This window comes from Schistocerca cancellata, chromosome 2 (assembly GCF_023864275.1).
Source record: "Schistocerca cancellata isolate TAMUIC-IGC-003103 chromosome 2, iqSchCanc2.1, whole genome shotgun sequence".
NCBI classification, from domain to species: Eukaryota; Metazoa; Arthropoda; class Insecta; order Orthoptera; family Acrididae; genus Schistocerca; species Schistocerca cancellata.
The window spans coordinates 1,059,506,399-1,059,531,923 of NC_064627.1; the positions used below are offsets into that span (position 1 = coordinate 1,059,506,399).

Sequence of the window (25,525 nt, forward strand, 5' to 3'; positions counted from 1 at the left end):
GCGGACTGAGTACAGTATTTATGCCTGTAAACTGCTGAGTGCTCCTAGTCGGTCGGCACCGCATCGGGTACTTCCCCCCCCCCCCCCCCCCCCCCCCCCCCCATGGTCCTTCCTGGTCGCTGGTGTTCCCACTGCCATCCGCTCCCGGCTCGGCCCCTCTCTGGGGTCGCGGTCGTCATCTGTAGTGTCTGGTTCTCTGTATCCTGGCTGTTTCCTTGATCTCCACGACCCTAGAGGATGTCCTAGTCAGGCGCGGACGTCGGTTGGAACTAAAGATGGGCAAAACTGTTCTTTTCAGACATCGGATCAGAACTGTTCACTCCCTGAAATGAATTAGCTCTTTTTCATGACTCACCACTCATTTACAATAGAAAATAAATGGAAGGCACATTGCCCTTTAAACTTGGTTTATTCCAGTACTATACCTGTATTTTGATCTTATTTTATGCTCTTTTGAAGTAACACAGATAATGAGTAAGAATTTTGTATTGTTTATTGAAATTTCCACGACATGACAAAGTTTTTGATTATTGATTTATTTTGCACTATCGTGGTTTTTTGGGTGATCGGAAAATGTTGTAACTTGAGATTTACATTAACAATGTATTTGGCAATAATGTATTAAAATTTCATTAACCTCATACAAATACATCGCAAGCCATATATTTTTAAAGTGAACGTTTCCTTCCGAAGACGCCTAAAATCGCAAAATCCGTACCAGAATAAGAAAAAAAAATATAAATTTGACTGTAAAACGAAAGTGCTGCATATAGCCTTACGCAGAATAAAACAAGGAAAATATTGGTGTATCACATTTTGCGATACGTTTATCGGTTCGCTCGTAATTAAAGCGTAAATTCGAGTGTCCATAATAAAAATCCTATAGTAAGAGGAGACGTCAGGAACCTAATCTGATCAGTTTAAACAAATAAAAATAAAATAAAAACAAATGATGTATACATAACATAATAACGTAATATACATAGCGGTATTACTACGAAGAACAATATCCAGTAGAGACGAACTCCGATGCAGAAGCACTGAGTCGAGCAGGTCGAGCCGCGAGCTGTATTACTGCGTGAGCTAAGACCGCAGAGACCAGAGTGACACCTGAGTTGCTTTGTTCAACGCTCTGGCTAGAGTCGAGAACGGTGGGGTGAGCGTTGAGTGGGCGAGTTCCGAGGGTGGGGGGAGCGGTGAACTCACCCGCTCCGAGACAAATCGTCCGTTCCCTTGCGAGCAGGTTGTTGCAAATAGTTCCTATGTTATCCGCTAGGTGGCTCTCTGTCCTGTTGCTCGCATCAACTGCCCAGAGGGCAGGACGTGCGACTGAAACGATCGCCGACAGAGTGCGATGCGAAGTTAAGCTGCGCCAGACACTGCACGCGGCAGACAACGCACAGAGACGGCACGGCATATGTGAAACACAAAATCCAATGGGGCACTGCACAATGCAGGCAGCCAAGGTAGAAGCAGGGCAGAGGCCGGCGCTGGCTGTGTTGTGTGGCGTGCACTGTGCTGTGACCAGCAGAGGCGCTGCTGATATGCTCCGTCTCTCTCTCTCTCTCTCTCTCTCTCTCTCTCTCTCTCTCTCTCTGCCGTGGGAAACGTTTGGAGGTACCGTTCTTTTTTTCTGAATCACTGATTGTTCACTCCTTTGAAAGATTCAACTCTATGAATCAGTTCAAGAGCGGATCCCCCATCTCTAGTTGGAACACCAACAATCAGAGGGAACCATTAGAGCCACGCCTGGCGGGCGCGGACTGGAGACGGAACACTCGACCGGGCGCAGACCGATTACGGAGTGCCAGCAAGAAACAGAAGTGGAAACCGAGGAAACAGCCAGGATACACAGCACCAGACGCTACAGATGACGACTGTGACCCCAGAGAGCGCCCGAGCCGGGTGCGGACGATACTGAGAACAGGCTGTCGTGGCTTCTTAAGGCTTCTTGCCTTGTTTCTTCGTAGGATAAGCAGCCTATACTGCTATCTGTACAGCTGCCTATGTCTTTTCTTTCTTCTCTTTCCTGAATTTCCTTCTTGGTGTCACTAGTGGTGTCTTCTTCTTCTTCTTTTTCTGCTGGTGCGTAGTCGTGCAGCAGGACCAGCCAGTGTGTGGTCAGTAGCCAGTGGACTTGGTTCTCAAGTCCACTAACAAGTTGGTTGTCGGCTTCCCTCATTGCCGCATAGAAACTTGCCGCTAATTGCCAGAAGCGCTGTTTAAGCGGCGGTATTCCGGCGAGTTAGAGCAATTCCCTCGTCGGGAAATCACGTGGTGGGTGCAGTGCAAGCCTGAGGGCTTTGTTCTGTTGGTCTGGAGCAGTTCCCACTTGTAGCTCGATTTCCATCATTCAGCAAATTTCTATACGGCATCGACCTAGCGTTGTTATGCTATCCAGTCACATTAGTGTGACCACCTGTCAGGCTGAATAACGATCTTTTGTAGCGCGGGCCACTGCAAGATGTGCAGGAAGAGAGTCAGTGAGGTTCTGGAGGCTACCGACAGAGATGTGGACCCGTGCCAGCTCCAGTGCCATGACCAGTCTCGGCTGAGGATCCATGTTGCAAAGAGCCCTTTTGAGATGGTCCCATGGATTATCAACTGGGTTTAAACCTGGGAAGTTTGGTGGCCAGGGAAATATGGTAAAGTCATCCTGGCGCTCCTCAAACCACACCTGTACACTGTGATCTTTATGACACGTTGCATTGTCCTGCTGGTAGATGTCATCGTGCCAAAATATACTGCAGGCATGGATTGAAGCTGTTCCAAAGGGTATATACGTATTTGTGTCGATCAGTTGTCACTTGCAAAACGACAATATCACCCAGGGAATGCACTACAGCCTGAACCTTTCCGACGATTGTTGCAGGATGTTTGCTTTGAGATGTTTCACGCTGTATGTACCAGCAGGCATCAGTCTGACGGAGATTAAACGTGATTCATCTGAAAAGGCCGCCTGTCGCCACTCAGTGGACGTCCAAGTGCGGTGTTGGCCTGCAAATTCCAGCCTTTGTCTTCCGATAACACTAGTCTACATGGGAGTACATGAATCAGGCGTCTGCTGCAGAGGCCCATTCACAACATGAACGTTCACTAAACGGTCCTTGAGAAGACACTGTTGGCAGTCCTAGGCTCATTTGGGCGGTCAGTTGCTTAACGATTGCATATCTATTCGCCTATACACATCTCTGTAGCCGTCGATCACTCCCCGTCATCTACAGTGTGTGGTATTGCACATCTGTGTTGGTGCCATTTTCAGATAGCGCTATTTTGTGATTCATGGGTTACTTTGTCATCTGCCAGCATGTGTAGTGGCAACAGTAAACTTCGGAGGCGGTGATATTATAGTGTGATCGTGTTTTTCATGGAGGGGGCTTGCACCCCTTGTTGTTTTGCGTGGCACTATCACAGCAAAGGTACATTGATGTTTTAAGCACCTTTACTTCCCACTGTTGAAGAGCAATTTGGGTATGGCGATTGCATCTTTCAACACGATCGAGCACCTGTTCATAATGCACGGCCTGTGGCGGAGTGGTTACACAACATTAACATCCCTGTAATGCACTGGCCTGCACAGCGTCCTGATATGAATCCTATAGAACACCTTTGGGAAGTTTTGGAACGCCGATTTCATGTCAGGCCTCACTGTCCGACATTGATAGCGCTTCTCAGTGCAGTACTCCATGAAGAACCTGAACGTAAGTCTTGCACAAAACTACATTTCCCAAGCTAAGACCGGAAATATTATAACTAAAAAACGTTCGCTTTGTTCAAGCAGTAAAGAATAGCATCACCCAAAAATGCCCATTTGTTTCAAACAATAAAAAATATCCTGAAACAGAATAAACTTATACATACACCAAAACGTACAGTCCCTACAAAACAATGAGTGGAAGGAGGTATCAGTTTTATGTTTTTGTGAGCACTGGCTAAAGAAGGACCATTTACAGTATTCAAACATAACCAGTTTCACTCTTCCAAACTACTTTTGCAGATCAATATCAAAGCTTGGAGGAAGCTGCATTTACGTAAAAGAGAACATAGACTATAAGATAATAGACTGTGTAAATCACTTAGGAAGCGAAACACACTTTGAAACCTCAGCTATTAAAATACCATCAGGAGAAGCTATAATAATGTGTGTTTACAGATCACCCAATAGCAATGTAAACATTTTCTTTAAAAAGTTTGACCTTGCACTAGAGAAACTTAAAAATACTTGCAAAACTATAGTTCTGTGTGGCGATTTTAATATTGACCTCTTAACACACAGCTCCCAAGGAGAAAAATTCCTTAATATTATTCAAGAATATAACCTGTGCACTAAAATAAACTCCCCTACACACATAACAAAAACTAGTGCTACACTTATTGATCAGATCTTTGTAAACACTGACATGCACACCTCAGAAAACTTTAATACCGGCTACAGTGACCACAATGCACAGCTACTTGCCATATGCGAAAGTATTGATTTGTGTAGGAATGGAAGTGTTATATACAAGAGAAAATTCAGCATGCAAAATATTGAGCACTTCAAACATATGCTAAGTACCCACTTGTGGAATAAAATCTACAACAGTTACAACACAGATGAAAAGCTGGATAATTTCATGGAAATTTACAGGCATTGTTTCAAAATTGCATTTCCAAAAAAGAAAATAATTTGTAAAGGCCCCAGCAAACCCAAAACTTGGATTACATCAGGGATCAAAGTATCATGTAGAAGAAAAAGAGAACTTTTTGCACAATCAAAAACAGATAGCAGCCCTGAATTTGCTCACTACTTCAAAAAATACAAGTTAACTCTGAGTCGTGAAATAAGGGAAGCAAAATTAAGGGAAAATGACAAACTTATTATGGAATCATCAAACAAAGCTCAAAGCTAAGACAATGTGGAACACGGTACAGAGACTTACTGGAAAGGTGGAAACACACAAAAATATTGTCACAGGTGGGCAGCAAGATCACTGATCCAAAATTAATTGCTAACCACTTCAATACTTACTACACCAGTATTGCTGGTGAGCTAGTGAAGGAACAAATGGGAAAAACATCAAACAAAATATTACAGGAAATTTCTGGAAATAGTGTAACAAATACATCCATATTCCTTTGACCAATAAGTAGGGAAGAACTGTTAAACAGCATAAAGTCACTAAAAAATAAATATTCAGCCGGAGTTGATGATGTGCCAGACTATATTATGAAAGTATCAGCTGAACAGATACTCACACCACTGCTAGATATATGCAATTCTTCACTATCAAGTGGTATTTTCCCACAACAGTTAAAAACTGCAAAAGTTGTACCCCTTTACAAAAAGGGCGATCGGCAGCAGATGGTCAACTATAGACCTGTGTCACTCCTCTCAGGTTTTTCAAAAATCATTGAAAAACTAGTTCTGCTACAATTAACTGATTTCTTTAACAAAAAAATATGATCTCAGGATGTCAGCATGGCTTCAGGCCTCAGTGCAGTACTGAAACAGCCACTTTTAGCCTCATAAATCGTATTTTAAATTCAGTGGACAATCACAAAAATGTTTCAGGAATTTTCCTGGACTTAACAAAAGCATTTGATTTGATAGACCATGAAATTCTCCTAAGAAAGTCAGTCCTGAAACAGTTAGAGCAGTGTATTATGCTTGCATACACTCCCTATTGAGATATGGCATCATATTCTGGGGAAATTCTCCTCATAGCGTAACCACATTCCGGAAACAAAAAAAGATTGTAAGGATAATGAAAAATGCTAACAGCCACAAATCATGCAAACCATTCTTTAAAGAACTGGGGATTCTACCCCTACCATGTATCTGAATACTAGAAGTTGTAATGTACCTAAAAAAAGCATGCTAAAAATGGAAATGTATTTATTCAAAATAAATCTGTACATGAACACCATACAAGGGCAATTAGTGTCATACACAGACATCATTGTTATACCACACTGTGCTAGAAAATGTATATCACTCAGGTTCACATTTGTTTAATAAGCTACCAAGTAACTTAAAGGCCATAAACAAAACCCATAGCTTTAAAAAATCTGTAACTTCATATCTCTTGGGAAACTGTTTTTACTCTGTAACACAGTATCTTGAAAAATAAGTTAATTTCGGTTGCAACAATACAAAAATGTAATGTAGCAATATAGCAATATAACAATGTAACAATTTATAAATGTAATGTATACAATCAATGTAACAGTATATTAATGTAATGTCATTTTGTCCAACATCTAAGGTATGGTATATGTAACTCAAAGATTCAGGACGTAAATAAATAAGAATGGGCTGCCATTGCCCAAGAAACCTTACAGCACCTGATTAAACGTATACCTGCGAGAGGGGAAGCTGTCATCAAGGCTAACACCATATTGAATTCCAACCTTACTGATGGAGGGCGCCACATACTTGTAAGTCATTTTCAGCCAGGTGTCCGGATACTTTTGATCACGTAGTGTAAATCACTCTGTTTTCACATTATGACAATGAGTGCACTGTTTTTCTTCGTCCCCCAGACATGGTTTATACACCCTCTACTGCTAGTACTGCCACCTGCCATCTGCGAGTGGTTATTGCGTGTTGACGACAAACATACGTCATGATCATGTTTATATGACTGACCCTATGCATTTTACCTGGGGAAATAAGGAAGTGCATGTATGGCCAACATAGTTGTACCATACAGGTTCTTAAAACATGTTACCCCACAAGAAGCTATATGTTATTTACTCTTATACGTTGTTGTCAACGATGTGAATCGATCACTGTTGCCAGCATTTCTTTCGTTTTTTGTACCTTTGTCGAATTCTTGAGAATTTTCGAAAGAAGATAAGCGTTTAACATCCTGTTGACGACATTATTAGAAATAGAGTAAGCTCGGATTGGACAAGGATACCAACCATGTCTGTTTGAAAGAAGCCATTCTGGCATTTACCCTGAGCGATTTTGCATAACCACAGAAATCCCAAATCTGGGAATTTGAGCCATCGTCCTGAAAGATGATTAAATTTGTAGATGTTTCTGGGTCTGCAGGGTGTGAAATTTAGCACACAGAGCTGCCAACTCTGGTGGCAGCCATATGTCACACCCATCAAGCCAAACTGATGTCAGATACTGGCAAATCATTCCTTCTTGCTTTAACCCTGTGCCAGAGATTGTCAGGCATAGAAAGTGGTGAATGGTGGCATACTAGTGTCTTGGTAACCCATGACCAGATGTTTTTCACCAGGTGTGACACCTGTGGAATGTGCTAGCCAGAGCATAAGGCGAATATTCTCTGTACCAAGATAGGAGAGCAAGCACGCACAATGTGCAGTTGATGAAAGGTAACATCATGGGCCACAACCACAGCCTTAAACTTAACAGAAACGTAACAACTGCTGTCCATATCACCAGCTAATAGAAACCAGAGATGATCATGTTGTGTACCCAATGGTACCTGATACCATCACACCAGATACTGGGAAGAGGATGACAAATGCAATTTGGGAAAGTTTGTTCTCATCAGAGCCTCTTCACATGCAAAATCCTTTTCCTTCATGATACTGTTCACAGAACAAGGACTGGTCTGATCCGTGTGGATTCTTGTGTGACTGCAGACAAGTCCAGTCCCCTCAGTCTAGGTACATGACATATCCATTTGCCCTGCACAGCCGAGCATACAATATATCCATCCTTTCAAGAGCTATTCACACTGTGCCATTGCAATCCTGCATGATGTTAGGTATGCTCCTCTTGAAGCTATTAATTCCATATTCACGTGACAGGCATGGGATATTGACTATTGCGAACAGCAATTTCAAGCAACGAGAAAGTGCAGTGCTGATAGGCCACAATCCAGCCCCTATAGAATTCAGTCATATACTGGTGGACACCTCTCCTTCTTATATGTTGCATAATTCCATATTCTTGCAAAAAAATTACTTGCAAATGTGATTTCTGACTGAGAAAACCTCGTGTTAGCTTTCCACATAATGGGCAATCACAAAGTTTCTGTTTGAGGGCATTGCTGCAGTAGACATGTAATGTAGCTTGATTCCAATCTGGGTATATGAACAGTGACATGTAGACAAGTGACTAGTATAGCATTCACGTTTTTTCAAAGTATGTGTGGTAAATGCAGAAACATGAACTATGGTGACGTTATTACTAAATGTGTCAAGACCAGTGAACTGTTTTTCTTATCCTGGCTGTCAAAGAACAAACAATGGTACACATCCATCTGAGGATGAAGACTGTGTATGGGGCAGCATGTCTATCGAAAACCACTGTTGTGGAATGGTGTGCCAAGGGGCTCTACTGCTCTATGATACTCCACGTCCCGATATTGCAAATGTCATAACGTAGAGGTTATGCCATCTCAAGTGGGAGACACTTGAACACCTGCTCTATAGTTCTGATCTCTCCCTATGTGTATACCAAGCCTTCTGACCCCTACAAAAGGCCTTCGAGGGTCAAAGATTCCTATGTGACGAGGATGTTCAACAGCAGTTATGGATTTCTTCATACAGGAGAACATGGTGTTTTACCAAACACGTATCTTCAACCTGTTGCATCGGTGGCACGATTACCTCAGTGCTCATGTCATTTTTGTCTGACTGGTATACTGATTCTGGACTGTAGGGAATTTGACCTTTTTGATCGCACCTTATAGATGATGATGTGCCTACCTACTCGATATGGCTACACTGACATGCTTATCATTTGCACATAAAAGTATGTAGTTCACTCCATGTCAATTTGACATTTATTGTATACCACCTAACTCATGTTCCAATTTTAATGGCCAGTAGTGAATAAGCTCAATAGAGCCAGTCTGTGCAATAGTAAATGTCTGATGAGCCAAAATCTGCTGCTGGATAACATTCAATACTGTGTGGCAGCAGCTAGTGCATTATACAAGGGTAAATCAAATGTAAGACCCAACTAGACTCAATTTGATCATCCTCTTTACAGTTTGGATCTATCATCCTGTGATTTTCATTTGTTTGGGCAACGATTTGAAGATGAAAAGGGTGCAGAGGAATTTATATGCAACTGGCTCCTGATGCATCCAGCTTCATTCTACGATGCTGGAATCAAAAATCTTTCCTTCTTCCTGAGAAAAATGTATTTCTGAAAGAGGAAACTGTGTAGAAAAATAAATTATATTTCCCTTTTATTTTTCAATAACTAATTTCTTTTAGAAAATAAAATCCTGTTTGTATCTGATTTGCCCTCATTACATGCTTGGATCCTCCTTGGCATCCTGACCACAGTGTGGTCTAGACATTGATGCTCAAACCTGTCCCACCCTTTGATGGTGGCCGACCTGAGGTCATCAGCGATGAGCTTGCTGCTGCACATGCAGTACGACGTGCCAGAGCCACATGCTGAACATGATGGTCTTCCCTACATGGCCATCTGGAGTTCGTTCTTCTCGTGACCATGTATTCTCGTGACCACAGTTGCCATGTACAGTGGCTACATTCCTGCAAATCTTTCTGCAATATCACAGAAGGAGCATAAAGATTCTCTACCATGCACTACATTGATCAAACTCAGTTAGGTGTTGATAATGGCATCTTTGTTGCTCTAAAGGCATTCTTGACTAACATCAACTTACCATCTCCAGTCTCAAACTAACATTCACATCTGTTACAGAGTGTATTTAAAACAAACCTGATTTACATCCTCATAGTGGTTCTACAAGTGCCACACATGTGACTGGCACAAAATTTGAACAGACACCAACTTCCATTTATGTGCACATCTCCTTCTTTGTGTTGCAATTTTTTCTCCATTGGTGCATACTGTGAAAAGTAATGGTCCTATAACTCTTTTGGTATGTGTCTCTTATTATATGTCTGAAGATTCCTCTCTATTGAGAACAGCATGTTGTGTTCTGTTTGCTAGAAACTCTTCAACCCAGCCACACAGCTGGTCTGATATTCTGTGTGCTAGTATTTTGTGCAGAACTATATACTGTCTAATATATTTAAAAAGAAAGATGATGAGACTTACCAAACAAAAGCGCTGGCAGGTCGATAGACACACAAACAAACACAAACATACACACAAAATTCTAGCTTTCGCAACCAACGGTTGCCTCGTCAGGAAAGAAAATGAAAATGAAAATAAATATAAAAATATATGAGGAGAGATAAAGGTAAAACTAGAAAGCAAATGGAGATCTGGTGTGAAAAAAGGCGAAAAAGGGTTGGTTAGAGCTGGGCTATGTTGATCCTGTGGTGAACTTGTGTAGGTAGATGATGATGTGCATAAAGGTTAGGTGGTTGTGTTGCCGCCAAAACACGTTAAAGGGTGGAGAAATACGGGAAAATTTCGAAAAAACTACGTGAGGATGTATTAAAAGGGTGGTTTGGTGGTGGCAGATTATGGAAATGAAGCTAACAATTGTCTGATGAAGAAATAATGACGTTAATACCTGTGGGAAGCGGCTAAAAATGATCGATGATGTGAGAAAAACGGAAATGGAAATAAAGCAAAAGATATTAAAACTAGCCGAAAAGGTTGTTTAATAGCTGAAAGGAACTGTTTGTGAACTGGAAACGGTGAAATGAAAATGAAAATAAATATAAAAATATATGAGGAGAGATAACGCTAGAATTTTGTGTGTATGTTTGTGTTTGTTTGTGTGTCTATCGACCTGCCAGCGCTTTTGTTTGGTAAGTCTCATCATCTTTCTTTTTAAATATATTTTTCCCACGTGGAATGTTTCCCTCTATTATATTCACTATATACTGTCTTGTATACTATCCTATCAGAATTCATTAAGAATGTCTCTACGAAAATCATCATTGTCTTACACTCTATAACACATCATTCTTAACAAAATATTATGATTATCTAACACCAACTTCTGTGTGCAAGGAGTCTGCCTTAGAAAATTAAGTATCACAATATTATTTCCTTACGTCTAGTGGACTGATGACCTCAGATGTTAAGATAGTGCTTAGAGCCATTTGAATACAGAGATGAGGTGGAGAGGGTAGGGCAGCTATGTGCAGTCGGGAGGTTACATGGAGGGTAGGGGAGAGATGGTGGGGGTGGGGGAGGGGGTAGCAGAAAAGGAGAATTAAGAAGACTGGGTGCAATGGTGGAGTGAGGGCTGTATAGTGCTGCTGGAATGGGAACAGGGAGGCTGGATGGATGAGGACAATGACTAACGAAGGTTGAGGCCAGGAGGGTTACTCGAACGTAGGATATATTGCATGGAGAGTTCCCACTTGCACAATTCAGAAAAGCTAGTGTTGGTTGGTAGGATCCATATGGTGCAGGCTGTGAAGCGGTCATTGAAATTAAGAATGTCGTGTTCGGCTGTGTGCTCAGCAAGCAGGTGGTCCATTTGTTTCTAGGCAACAGTTTGTCGGTGGACATTCATGTGAACAGACAGCTTGTTGGTTGTCATGCCCACATAGAATGCAGCACATGTTTGTAGCTTAGCATACAGATGATGTGACTGACTTCACAGGTAGCTCTGCCTTTGAAGGGACAGGTGATGTTTGTGACTGGACTGGAGTAGGTGGTGGTGGGAGGTCTTACATCTAGATCTGTTACAGGGGTACGAGCCATGAGGTAAGGGGTTGGGAGCAGGCGTTGTGTAGGGATGGACAAATATATTATGTAGCTTTGATGGATGGCAGAATACCATGGTGGGAGGGGTGGGAAGGATAGTGGGTGGGAACGTGCTCCATCTCTAATGATCTCATGGCTGCAGTCCATATTTTCTGAATTACAAATGTGACAAGATGGAGATGTGTGATTATCCAATATTGAAACATGAATTCTGTGTAATGCAAGGAGCCTACCAGAGAAAATTAAGTATCAAGACATTATTTCCACATGTATAAAATGTTTGTTGCTATCTGTCTGTAGAGAGCACCTCGCCTCCAAAGGACACTCAGTGAGGAAGGAGTCTTAATTAGGCAGCATGTTGCAACTGGCTGGTGGACCCTTAGAAGCTGGGGTGCTGGTGGTGGAGGAGGGATGGTGTGGCAGTGCACATGTGCACTCTCTGCTTCCTTGGTCACTGCAACTTATCCACTCCTTCCCACAACTCCTGATGGTACAGCATGAGTGGATTGCAAAAATAAATAAATAAATCTGTGGTAGAGGCTAATAGTGAAGTTTTATGCATGATCTGTAGTTTATTTGTTCTGCCAATAGTGTGACTGTTCAGTGGCAAGTGTGTAATCTTATTCCTATGGAGGTCAATTGGTTTATCTTCCCCCCACAGTGTAAATGGGTAACATATGTGATACTGATATGTACACAGGGGTCACAAGCGATGTATAGGTAGCTGGCTTTCTTGTCAGAATCAGTGTAATTGTGGAACCTATTGGGCCAACTATTTAGTAATACACATTCATAGCATAATTTAGTGGTAATTATTAAACATGGGATCAGTGTAACTAGTTTGGTAAGTCAGTTAAACTCAGTCTTAATTATTAGACACAGTAATTGTGTAGTAATCAGTAGAATAAGGTCTCAACTTAGTTTTTTTCTTACTGATCTCTCTGTAAATGCCACTGTAGTGTTGAGAACACTTGTTATGGAGAAATGTAATGACCGTAGCTTTCCCCCTATTTATAAGTTAATCAGCTTGTCTAAAGAACTGAAAGGAAGGGATGTTTGATAGTGACATCACAGTCTGCCATCTGGACCATTAACTTTTACTGCGATGTCACAGTCCACCATCTCGAATAAATTTGGCAACCATGTAGGCTGCCCTAGCTTTTCCCACCATTTTTACACCACCCAAAAAGGGGGAAGGTGTGACCTTGATATTGGTGTAGATCTGGCTTCAGTACCAAGTATGACAGAAGTGGTACAGTTCCTTTACTTATACAATGACACTTTGATGCTGCTGCAGTACGAACTATGAGAAGTCTGTAAATGTTCAAAGGAGGACAACAGAGTTTCCAGTAATTATCCAGCAACAGTTGTTATCTTGATTTTTCTGCCTGTTAAAGAAGAACAAGCTCTGTAGAATTTGTCTCTAGTAGTAGCAATGATTGATAGTTTTCTGTGTGTTAGTCTACAAAGGGGAACAACCACTGTCTTGCACATGTCTCCTATTGTGAATGATTATGTATAGTCACAGTGAGCAATATTCAATATTTTATGTGTGTCAGAATACGGGAAGACACAATTACTGACTTGTACTTGTCTCCCATTGTGGTTAAAGTATTTGACTGTGAACTGTCAGAACAAGTTACAAGCACAGTGCTCATTTCTGACAGCAAAAGGTAGAACTCAGGGACCGGGAGCTGCTCCGCCATTCCAAAATCACCTGTTGTAAGTATTGTGAAAGACTTTCTCCCTCTCACTTTGTTAAAGGGAGCTTGGAGCTGAGTCCACTTTCAATGATCTGATTGCACCACACAGGTTACACCTTTTCCCCTGTGCTAGGATGTAAAACACCTCACTCATGGTTATGCGTTTTAACAAGTGTTGTACTCTCAAAAGTGACTGGATTAGAGGCAAACAATATGTTAGAGAAATGGTGCTGCCACAGTGAATGGAATAGTTGGCTGCTTAATATGACTTGGATGCCATCAGACATGATACTGACTTTTGAAGTGACCATTCAGTGCAGGACTGGCAAAGTTCATAGCACGATTGCATTTCATCATAGCCAGGTCATGGGTGTTCAGTGTGTGGAACACTACAGCTACAGTATTGTGGCAGATCTAGGGGTCACCGCCTATGACCATGTTTCATAGCATTGCCCAGACAAATTGCAGCTCACAAGATCACTTACTAATTCAACGTTAAATCTCACCAACAGTGAGCAGACACGCTATCTTGAACTACAACCTCACCAATGTATGCTGAAACCACTATCCCATGCATGTACCCCTGTATACTACACATCACATGACATTGAGTTTAGTATGAATATAATAACACTACTAATAGATGTGGAAAGGGTGTAAAAAGCTCCTGCAGACTGATGAATCATGGTCCATATTGATGGCTTGTTGCCAAGTTCCACGTTTGGTGATATGTACTTGCTCAAGACATATAGTTCAGGGAGCTGATAGAGGTATTCTCAGTGGGTAATATATATGTGATATGAAATAAGGTTCTAGCATGGCTGTCATTGTCTCTCACCATAAAATTACACAGGCATGTACTGTCTACTTCCGTGTACTAGTCTGTTAACCTGTACCACACCGTCACTTCCAGATTGAGTCATAATAGTATAAAAGACACTAAACACATAGAAGGGTATTTGTTTGGACATCCAGATCACTTAACCCCTATGTTACTGAGCTCCTCTGTGATGCCATATGCTTGACCCAGTTCTGACCAATCTGCATCTAGTTGTGGATCTGGATGGTTCATGAAATTATGTATCACTGCTGTAACCTAGGTAGATGTCACTAAACCCATTGTTCATGAATGTATGTTACATGTCTCACCTTGAAATATAATCTTACAAAATTTTAAGACTAATCTTTCATGTCATATGCAGTGTCTTTCCTCTAACATCAGTCATTGCAAATTATTGATAATTCCTACTTGTTTTTATTCATACTGAACAAACCCACAATGAATTGAATAGTTATTCCGAGAATTTTTTCATACTTTTCTCTTAAAGCAACTACTTAAAGGAGCCACAATGGTCAAAATAATTTAAAAAAATTCCTCAAATGAATATTTGGTACATGACCAATTTAATGTTCCTGGCATTCTTTTAATAACTTCCACATACACAGTGAGACAGGAGGAAAGGTACATGCTTTGATGGGTGATAGTACTGACGATTCTGAACAAAAAACTTCAAATAAACATATGCCCTTTTCTTGACCGTCTCCATGTAAACCAATGAAAACAGCTAGGAATGGGAAAGGTACAGGTGATTGTAAATTAAGATACTGTTATGTTATGGTTTGTTTAATTGAGTACGTTTCCTCACAGAAGATGTTCAAAGAGACCACCGTCAACTTCAATGCATGTTGCTGCTCTTGTAGACAGGTGTTGTGTCGCCAATCCAAGATCAGTTTTGAATTCCTTTATCTGGGCGCAAGCATGTAAAATATGAGTGTAGAGTTCCTCTCTTGTGTCCACTCTGTGCTTGTAGACATCGCTCTTCAGCCATCCCCACAAATAGTAATACATTGTGGTAAGATCGGGTGACCTCGGTGGCCGAGCAATGACTCCACGGCGACCAATCCAATGACCAGGATACGTTGTGTTGAGATACTGTGTCACTGGCCATATGGAATGTGTAGGAGCTCCGTCATACTGAAAGTACAGACAAGCTCCATTGTCAAATGGATATCCTTCACAATTTCTGGTAATATGTTTTGAAGAAACTCAAGATACGGTGTCCCAGTAAGATGGTTATCTAAAACAACTGAACTGATGAGTTGATCATCGGTAATACCGCACCACATGTTGACTAAGAAATGTCATTGAAAATTCATTGCCACAGTAGCGTGTACACTTTTATTTGCCCATACATGAGAATTGCACATGTTGTTGATCCATTGTGGGTAAATGTTGACTCATCAGTGAACAGAATACATGGATATAATCGCTCATTGGCAATGATCCATTGACAAAATTCTTGCCGGGCAGCAGCATCTCCTTCATGCAGATGCTGTACATTCTGCCGATGAAAGGGATACAGACCGTGCTCTTGTACTGTATCAATCATGTTTGTGGAATATCAAGTTGGACAGCAATTCTTCTAAAACTAGTAGTAGTGTTGCATTCTTCTACTTGAAGAATGTTCTCAACTTCATTAAGAGTTTGTTGCATGGGACGTTCAGAGACAACATTTATGTTGGCAAGCATATCACGCTCACAAAATTCATGAAATGTCCTGCTAAACACTCTGCTATCTAGCACCCAGCGGTTCAGAAATCATTGTTGGTATTTTCACACAGCAGCTCTGGAATTCACATTGGACAAACCATAGACAAACACCATGTCAGCATACACTGCATGTGCAAAGATCCATGGCATTTTCACTACACAAAACTGTATATGTTGTTCACATAACAACACTGTAGTACCGTGCACTATGACAAGCACTGTCGGACTGAGACTTGAGGTAAACAACTGCACTATGCACAAGTGAACTGCTTACTGACATGGTTAGTAAGGACGGGGCTACATGTTTCCCATTCCTAGTTGTTTTCATTGGTTTGCCCGGAAACGGTTAAGAAAAGGGCTTATGTTTATTAGGAGTTTTTTGTTCAGAATCACCACTAGTGTCACCTCTCAAAGCACGTACCTTTTTTCCTGACTCACCTTGTATATGTCTTGCTCACAGCAAGACTTATATGGTCATCCTACCTTAAATAACTCTGGATGGCTTCCTAAATATTTGAAACATATGTCTGGTTCTACAATAGGCAAGGATTCATGACATGGTGTCCAGCTAATTCCCACCCATAAGATTTTGTCTCCCCTCAATCCCAAAACAGGTGGCTCCCTCTTGTCCTACCCTTCCTTTCTTATCATCCCCAACCCATTCCTTTCTCCTCCTTGAGGAAAGGATTAATAGTTCTGAAAGCTAGGATAATGTCATGTTTTTTTGTGTGTGCCTATCTGTAGCACTGAATTGTATGCCCTGAAGATGAATATTGTTCAGCAATTCTGGCTCATTATTTTAAAGTTTTTCCATCTTGTATTCTCCACTACATGTTAATAACATCAGAAATTTCTTCTTCAGAAATTAGGTATTTCAGGTGATCTCCTAAAAAGAATGCACGAGGATTAAGCTCTAGCACTCAAGCTAATTACACTGCAGCACTACACAGCATCCATGGCAAATACTTCTGTAAGGAAAAACTGTGTGTGTGTGTGTGTGTGTGTGTGTGTGTGTGTGTGTGTGGAGGGGGGGGGGGGGGGCATGCACACATGTATGTGTTCACATGCATGCAATCTCACTCTAAAGAAGGATTTGTTTGAAGGCCACTACACAGTTCTCAGCCTTCTTTATGTTCCTAGCAATGATTCAATACATTTACTTTTTATTTGGTTGTTATCTTTACTTCTTAATTACTTGGCTTGATATAAGACCAATTATGAAAGCAGAGCATTGATTTTACAGCCTCCATCACCTCCACAGCCTTGGAATGATATTATAAATGCTACAGAAGATGGAGCATGGTGCCCAAATGCAGAGAGTGCAAATGGTACCTCAGAAGACTGCCTGTTTCTCAATGTGTATACAACCAAAGTAAGTAAAAAAAAAAAAAAAAACCACCTTATAATTAACTCCAAACTGTTTCGGTGTGGTTTCAGGAAACAATCATACAAACTTTCAGTAACTTCTGTAACTATCTGATGTATTTTGCATTAAATATAGCTAGCATATGTTAAATTTTCTCTTTCTTATATAACTTCTGCAATAGTTTAGCAGAAATGTGTGTCACAATATATCACCAATTATACAATGCATACAATACCCAGTTATGAAGGAAGTGTTTAATTATCACAATAGTATGTACTGAGTTGTCAGGATGGGTGTCTAATCTGTAACCTCTCAGCCATCAGCGCATGCTGTAGTTCGAGTAGTAAAATCATACCAGAATAGCTTCACATAACTCTTACAATTTCCATATGTTCAAAAGATAGTCATTAACTTGACACTTATATATACAAGCAACAGCTTTAGTACTAATAATATTCACATAAAAAGCAAATTTTTGCTAAAAATAACATATTTGGCTTTAAAAGCATACAATCAATAGCATAAGAAAACATCTCACCCCTGACTTCTAAAGAGTTTAATTAAGTAATCATAAAATAGAGTAGTAAGCGTCATGCCATGTGTGTCAGAAAAATCTAATGTATCATAAGATATCAAAGCATGTTTTTATACAAGATGGGCAGAATAAAACTGGCATAGTAAATATTTCATGCCCCTTAAGATAGTCATCCCAACTTACATCTTCCACCCCAAGATGCAGATGGCAGTATGACTGATGCCCATCGTAACACTGATTTTGCCTGGTGGTGTTGTGGGCACATGACATGACAAGGACAATATTTGAGCAGAGCAGAGACAAGTGAGGAATCATTCTAGAGATGCTATTGGCCAGAAATGGAGAAATCTGTTGGCTTAAGTGACTTTGACACAGGGCAGAGAGTTACAGCCCAGTACTTGGGAATGGCCATCTTGGAAACATTGTAGCTAGTCAGCTGTCCATGTACTACTGTCATGAGCATCTATAGAAAGTGGTTGAGGGTGACGACTAGGCAACAATAAGTTGACTGTCCACATTTCATCATCACAGAGTGTGGAGGATGGAAGATTGCCTGCCTTGTATACAAGGCAATCTGTGACAGATCTGACAACAATGTTCCAATACACACTGTTCAGTGCACATTGTCAAACTTACGTTTCTGCCGTAGACAACCCCTACCTCTTTGCATTTTGACCCACTGACATAATCAATTACAATTTGCATGGAATCATCAAGACTGGACTGCAGACCAATAGAAATGTGCACTGGTCAGATGATTCATGTTTATAGTCACACCAGGTCATGGTCACATACAGATGTGCTGTCATCCAGATAAAAGGTTCCAGAATGAGATTTTCACTCTGCAGTGGAGTGTGCACTGATATGAAACTTCCTGGCAGATTAAAACTGTGTGCCCGACTGAGACTCGAACTCGGGACCTTTGCCTTTCGCGGGCAAGCGCTCTACCAAGCGCTCTGCAAGGTTCGCAGGAGAGGTTCTGTAAAGTTTGGAAGGTAGGAGACGAGGTACTGGCAGAAGTAAAGCTGTGAGTACCGGGCGTGAGTCGTGCTTTGGTAGCTCAGATGGTAGAGCGCTTGCCCGGGAAAGGCAAAGGTCCCGAGTTCGAGTCTCGGTCGGGCACACAGTTTTAATCTGCCAGGAAGTTTCAGATAAAAGGTTGCTCAAAACATCAAAACATACACTGTGCTGTGGACGCAGGGCAGTGGGAATAGTAATATGTTATGAAAGGGGGGGGGGGGGATGTTTAACTGGGGCTCCATGGACCTGTGGTAGTAATTGAAGGTACCATGACAGTCGAGGACTACACAAATATTTTGTGAACCATCTGCATACCTCCATACTTGATGTCTTCCTGACAGCAATGGCATCTCCAGGCAGGATAGCTGTCCATATCATAATGCAAGAATCAAACTACAGGAGTGTGAGGAGTGTGATAGCGAACTCAAGTTGATGCCTTGGTCACCAAATTCACCTGATGTGGACCCAATGGAACACATTACAGAGCTATTTGGTGCCAACTTCACACCCACAAACCATCAGTCCATAATTTTTTCGGCTCGTGTGAACTGTGAATAGACATCTGGTGCTATATACCTCCAGAAACCTACACTGGAATTGTCAAATCCATGCCATGTGGGGTTATTATTGGATTGCGACCCAAAAGTGTTATTAAGCAGATAGTTATAATACCATATTTTGGCTCATCGGAGTATGACCCATTGGGGCTACTGAAGGATTAGAACATACAAAAATTTTGAGATATTGATGAACAACTTAATAACCATCAGTGTATGAATTTGATTCCTGGTCAGATATGAGTTTTAATTTACCACAAACACACAGTTCAGTCTTGACTCATTCCACACCTCAGAAGAGTCCACATCATGATGGGATTTATGGAAGTTATTGTTTGAGTGCAAATTCTGCCACTGACTAAGAAATACCATTAATAAATTCTCTTGTAAACCATTTCAGCTGCCTGAAGGCAGACAAAATACTGGGAGACCTGTGCTGATCTTCTTCCACCCTGGAGCTTTCTACAGCATGAGAGGGAGCAGTGACCTGTTTGGCCCTCAGTACCTCATGGATGAGGATATTGTTCTAGTCACTGTTAACTACAGGCTTGGTGCTCTAGGTATGTACATTTAACATGTGGTCATTTTAGATTTCATCTCATTTTTTTCCACATTTAGACCCAAGCACAGCAAGTATTGTAGTAATACTACCTTTTTAACATAAATTGCACATACATAAGATAATTGAAAAGAACCACTTGCCTATAGCAGATTGATGAGTGGCAAATAGGGTAACATTACAGAAAACAGTATTCACTGGCTTTCAAGCTGTGGCTCATTTTATAGTAGAAAGTACACACATCATTCACACAGACAAACAAACACATACTACTGCAGCTGTAGAGACACTGATTATTGATTACTGAAAGCAGTTACCTGGGCTGATGAATGTGGGATGTGGTAGGGAAGGATGCACAAAACAAGGAGGGGGTAGCAGGGCAGTGGAAGCAGGAGTATGAAATACAGATGACTCAGCAGCTGCACAAGATGAATGATGTACTGAGGGGGTAGAGCATATAAGTGATATAAAAAAAAGTGGGAGAGGGGGAAAAGAGAGGGAGGGAGAGAGAGAGGGAGGGAGGGAGAGAGGGAGCAAGGAAGGGAGGGAGGGAGAGGAGCGGGGAGGGAAAGAGATAGATAGATAGAGTGTGTGTGTGTGTGTGTGTGTGTGTGTGTGTGTGTGTGTGTGTGTGTGTGAGAGAGAGAGAGAGAGAGAGAGAGAGAGAGAGGGGGGGGGGGCGGGAGGAGGAGAGGAGGGAGAGAGAGAGAGAGAGAGAGAGAGAGAGAGAGAGAGAGAGAGAGACAGACAGACAGACAGAGGGGGGAGGGGGGGAGAGGGTGCACATGGCATAGGGTGGACTGGGGGAGGGGGGAGGACACAATGGGAGAAGGCAGTACACAATCTGGAAGAAGGGTAAGGAATGGTGTGGACAACAACGGAAGATAAAGGGAAAGGTAAGGTGAGGCACGGGGAAAACAGGTTAGTGGAAGTTTAGTTCATGGTGATTGTGAAAATGCAGGATATGCTGGAGTGCTTTCCCTGGTCATCTCTTATGTATTTAAAACTAAAATTAAGAAAAACGTGTAAATATATAACTTCAACAGAAGATGTCACCAAGAGTTCATTTTTGCAACAGCAACTATATTATCATGTCACAGTTAGTCAACAACTTTAACAATTTTATTGGTAATTCCCATTATCTGTGAAAATTTTGAAATATTTAATGCAACATTTTAGACTGTTTTAATTATTTTCTCTGTACCCTATTTACCACAATGGCAATAAAATCATGATGTACTTTCAGGTTTCTTGAGTACTGGAGACTCTGTCCTTCCTGGAAACAACGGATTCAAGGATCAGATACAGGCTCTTCGATGGGTGCAGCAAAACATTGCTTCCTTTGGTGGAGATCCAAACAGCGTCACAATTTCAGGGTACAGTGCTGGTGGAGTTAGTGTCTACTTGCACATGCTTTCTCCAATGTCTAAAGGTACCTCACCCAGTTTTAAACATTACTTTAGTGATAATACTGTTTGAAATATTGTCTTAGTAGTAATATTATCATTTAGCCTTTCGTCACTAGAAATTGCTTGTGTAATAAGGTGACAGAAAAATACCCATCATCCCATACAGATAAATATACTTCTAGGTTGCTAACTGTGGCCTAGAGGCATTTTTATATGTCTGTCTACAATTTTTTTTTAGAATCTTATTAATTCATCCGTTCATTCACACATGATATTCTGTAAATTCTATCACATAACAAAGCCACATAAATAATGGTATACAGCCCTTAAATGTAAATAAGTAACTTGTATTCACACACTAAGACCAAGACCATTTGGTATGGAAGTTAGCAATGAGCTGAATTTACAAGTTTATGGCAAAGTGAGGTCATATGCACATATTCGATAATTACAAGATGTACAACACTGGGAAAGGACCAGTGTACAGTGTGTACAGTGTACAGAGTCCATATGCAGCATTACATGTGCACGTTTGTGCAAATCTTTGAGCACAAACACCTGATGGTTGCCGGTGGCAGTTCTGCCATTGCAGGTAGCAGTGCTGCCACTAAGTAGTCTGCTGGAATGCACAGAGGCTCACTGTATACCATTTCAGCCACAGGTACGTCAAGTCAGGTTTGAATGTGTTTCAGAATCCTAAGAGAGGTATGGAAAGCACTTCAGTCCACTTCTTTTGGTGACACACTAGTGATGCCTTTAAAGTTCTGTGCTGCTGCACAACCATACCATTAGTAGTGGGTCACACCTAGTTGTGTGGTGCCATTAGAAACTGCACTGTTTGGCTAGGTGCTTGAACATGATGGAATCAAACTACTGACCCTGACTGGCTGTGACATGGAGGTGGCAACTGAAGCAGCCCAACAGACCACAGCTTAAACTTTAAACTGGGAACAGGAATCTGAGTGAGATGCAGATTGATAGATGGAGTATTCAACAGCTGTCATAACAGTCGCTCCATAGCCTGTTTCGTATAAAACTCTGTGTAGTCTATAGTCTGTGCCACAGAACAGATATGAGACCAGCAGTCAGCCACTAAATTTTCAGAATGTCTGTGTTGAACCAGTTTATGAACTCAGTGCACTAGAACTTTCTGGATGGGATCTTGTCACTAATGTAGTCAAACGTGGAAGTAATTGGCTTCTGGTTTGTTAAAGTAGTGACTGGGTGAGCTTCACTTGCAGGATGAAACTATCTGACAGTCACATAAATTGCCAAGAGTTCTCTATCACATGCATTCCACTTTTTTTGGGCAGGCTGCAACTTTTTGGAGTGGTTGCTAGTGTTGGCCCACCTGTTGCTGGAACACTACACTGATTTCTGACTGACTCATGTTGTTGATATAGACAGGTGAGCATGAGACACTGGATGAGTGAGCAGCACTGGATGGCTTAAGTGGAACATCTTGCCCATTTTGGGAGACCTTTTAACAGGTCACCATCCTGTGGTGCAAGGCCTGCAAACACACCTGTGAGATGTGTCTGTACAGCCACTGTTGCCAGGAGATAATGATGGTAAAAATTTATCATACCAACAAGATGTCTCAGTTGCTGGTAATCTGCTGGTTTCAGCAGGGATTGTAGTGTTGGTAACTTCTCTGTCAGTGGGAGTGGGGGGAGCCTCAGCAGGCATCAGTTGCATTCAGCCGACTGGTCCACTGATGCTGCCATGGCAATTGGAGCAGCAACTTGAGCAGTACGTAGACCCATCGTCAATCTGTGGCAGTTTGTCAGGGGACTTATTGCCAAGTACTAACAATGCTGTTCACACTTGTGCTGGTAGTTGTTGCTGCCAAATGTGTAGCAACAAATCATCGGAACCTGTGGTACTGCCTGCTAAATTACACAGATCTTACCAGGTCTCCAACGTGTTTTGCCACCACACTTTTCTTGGTATATCACCTGTTTGATCCTGAGGTCAGCAGATTTTGTATAGTGAGAAATAAAGTCACCTTTAGTTTGTTGTAAGCTTGATTCAATGGCCAGTGGACAACAATGTCCAAAACTAACACTGTGATTTCATGGTCAAAATTACCTGTTACCAAAATAAATTGTTTATGGTCATTGGTCACTTGTTGTTGATGGAATATGTTCTCCATGAGTGAGAACCAAGTTTGTGGTTGGGTGGGAATGAACAGCAGAGCCTGCAATTGCAGTTGTGGTACATGTGGACTGCTGGAGCTGGCAGACTGATAGTTCATTGCTCCAAATTTCAATCACTGGTATCACTAAAGTTCTTTAGTCTGATATAATCACAGCCTTGGCTTTGATGTGAAAATTCACTGCACCATGGAATGTAACTGGTTATGTTGCTTGTGTTCATGGCACTGTTATAGAGTTAAGCATTAAATGTGATTGTGCCATGGAAGAATTTACTGAGACTGACAGATTTTTTTAAAAGTTTGGTTTAACAATTAGTGGGAATGTTCACTACAGCCTGTTTGGATACAGTCACTGCAGAATTAGCATGATATTCATTGCACTGCATATCTTCACATTCTGAGTCAAAGGGAAAGTAAGTTCAAATACTCAGACGTCGTTATGAAGGCTGTTGATTTTGTCTATGATGGTGAGAAACAGCCTGTTGTCATCACCCACTGTCTTGGAACATATTTAACCATTTTCTGAGGATATCAGTTGCAGGACATCACTGAAGTTCATAACTGATGTCACCAATTACATGGGTTAGACAGGTACCCCACTTAAATTACGGCACATAGCCTTTAAATGTCCAGAAACCCCGTTTGCTCACACACAAAACCATACGAGGCTGTTCAGTACAGAAATTAGCAAAAAACTGAATTAATGAGGTACATCAAAGGTAAAAATGCATGCCAAAGATGTCACATGTAAGTATCAATAAATTCACAACATACAAAGAAAAAATACATCACTGCCATAATACTTTACGTTTGTAAAACAAGTTAAGGTACACATCGAGGTAGAACATGAAAGTCAGTAACTGCTAGGACAATCTCCATGTAATTGAAATATATCTAGTGGATGTTGTGCTTACAAGGTTTCATTTTACAAGGAAATTATATTGTTACTTCACTGAATTAGCTATAAAATTACCGAGTCTCCATGTAGAAGCAGACATAACTCAAATGAATAATTGTGCTGCCTGGAAATAATGGCAGTTCTTCGAATACAGTAAAGTAAAAGTGTGCACTATAAGGTAATGTTCTCTTCTCCTGTGAATGCTTTTAAAAAAAACTGCAGTGGCAATAAATTGTTGATAAATTATTGATACTTGTTGCATGGCACATTTGGGAGATGTGGTAACTTCATAAGAAATCACCATCTGTATAATATATTTTAGGCTGAAACCATATTAATTATATGTTATGTTCTTTTTCATTTTGCAATACCATGACAATTAGTTTTCTTGCATGTTTATTTAAAGTCTGATACATACTTTTACAGCATTTTGATTCTTTACAGGTTTGTTCCATCGAGGAATTGCAATGAGTGGTGCTGTTCAGTCCATAGTAATTAAGGATCCATTGCAACAGGCACAAAAGCAAGCAAGATTACTAAACTGCCCTGACGAAACTTCACAGGAAATAGTTAAATGTCTGAAAAGCAAAGATGCTCAAGAAATTGCTGATACTCTAGGAGGATTTGTGGTAAGTGTAGCATATTGCCTAATTAATGTCAGAGATCATAAAACAGAGTATTATAAATTAATTTAATTTATTTTTTAAAATTATTGTTAATCATCCAGTTAACTGCATTTTTTCTAATTGCTGTATATATATGAAAAGTACACATTCTTCATCAATTCAGAGGGAAATGATGATCCTGTGTGTGTGTGGGGGGGGGGGGGGGGGGGGGGGGGGGGGGGGGGGTGGGGAGGTTTGAAGGTTTGAAAGTTGCCATATATACAGAGATCAAGAGCACTGGTGCTTGGGCACGATGTCTAAACAGCCCGAGAGCTGCTGCAAGTAACTAGATACCTGGCTTGATATTCCAAGAGTGTGTCCACCAACTGGATGTAGGGGCAATAACAATGGAAAACAATTTTTGTGGGCTGTTTTTCTTGCCAATTAGAACTCGTGAAAATAATTTTAAAAGACAAAAAAAAAAAAATTAGATGTAGGTTTGATCGTATTGGACGGGCTGTCACCCAGCCCCCACTCACCAGCACTGTCCCCACTACTGCTCACCACGGGGACTTTT

At 41.2% G+C, this 25,525-nt stretch overlaps 1 protein-coding gene across 2 annotated transcripts in view; it reads left to right on the forward strand.

Annotated features, from left to right (window-relative positions):
- LOC126163058 (juvenile hormone esterase-like) overlaps window positions 1-25,525 on the forward strand; it is a 285,106-nt gene that overhangs the window by 159,667 nt on the left and 99,914 nt on the right. The window contains exons 2-5 of one of the 2 annotated variants that reach the window (XM_049919958.1): window positions 17,085-17,213; window positions 19,720-19,879; window positions 21,125-21,310; window positions 24,788-24,972. The exons of the other annotated variant lie outside the window; for it this stretch is intronic. Of the exons in view, the coding sequence (XP_049775915.1) occupies window positions 17,085-17,213; window positions 19,720-19,879; window positions 21,125-21,310; window positions 24,788-24,972 (660 nt within the window). The remainder of the gene's footprint in view (window positions 1-17,084; window positions 17,214-19,719; window positions 19,880-21,124; window positions 21,311-24,787; window positions 24,973-25,525) is intronic. 2 annotated transcript variants of the gene reach the window in all.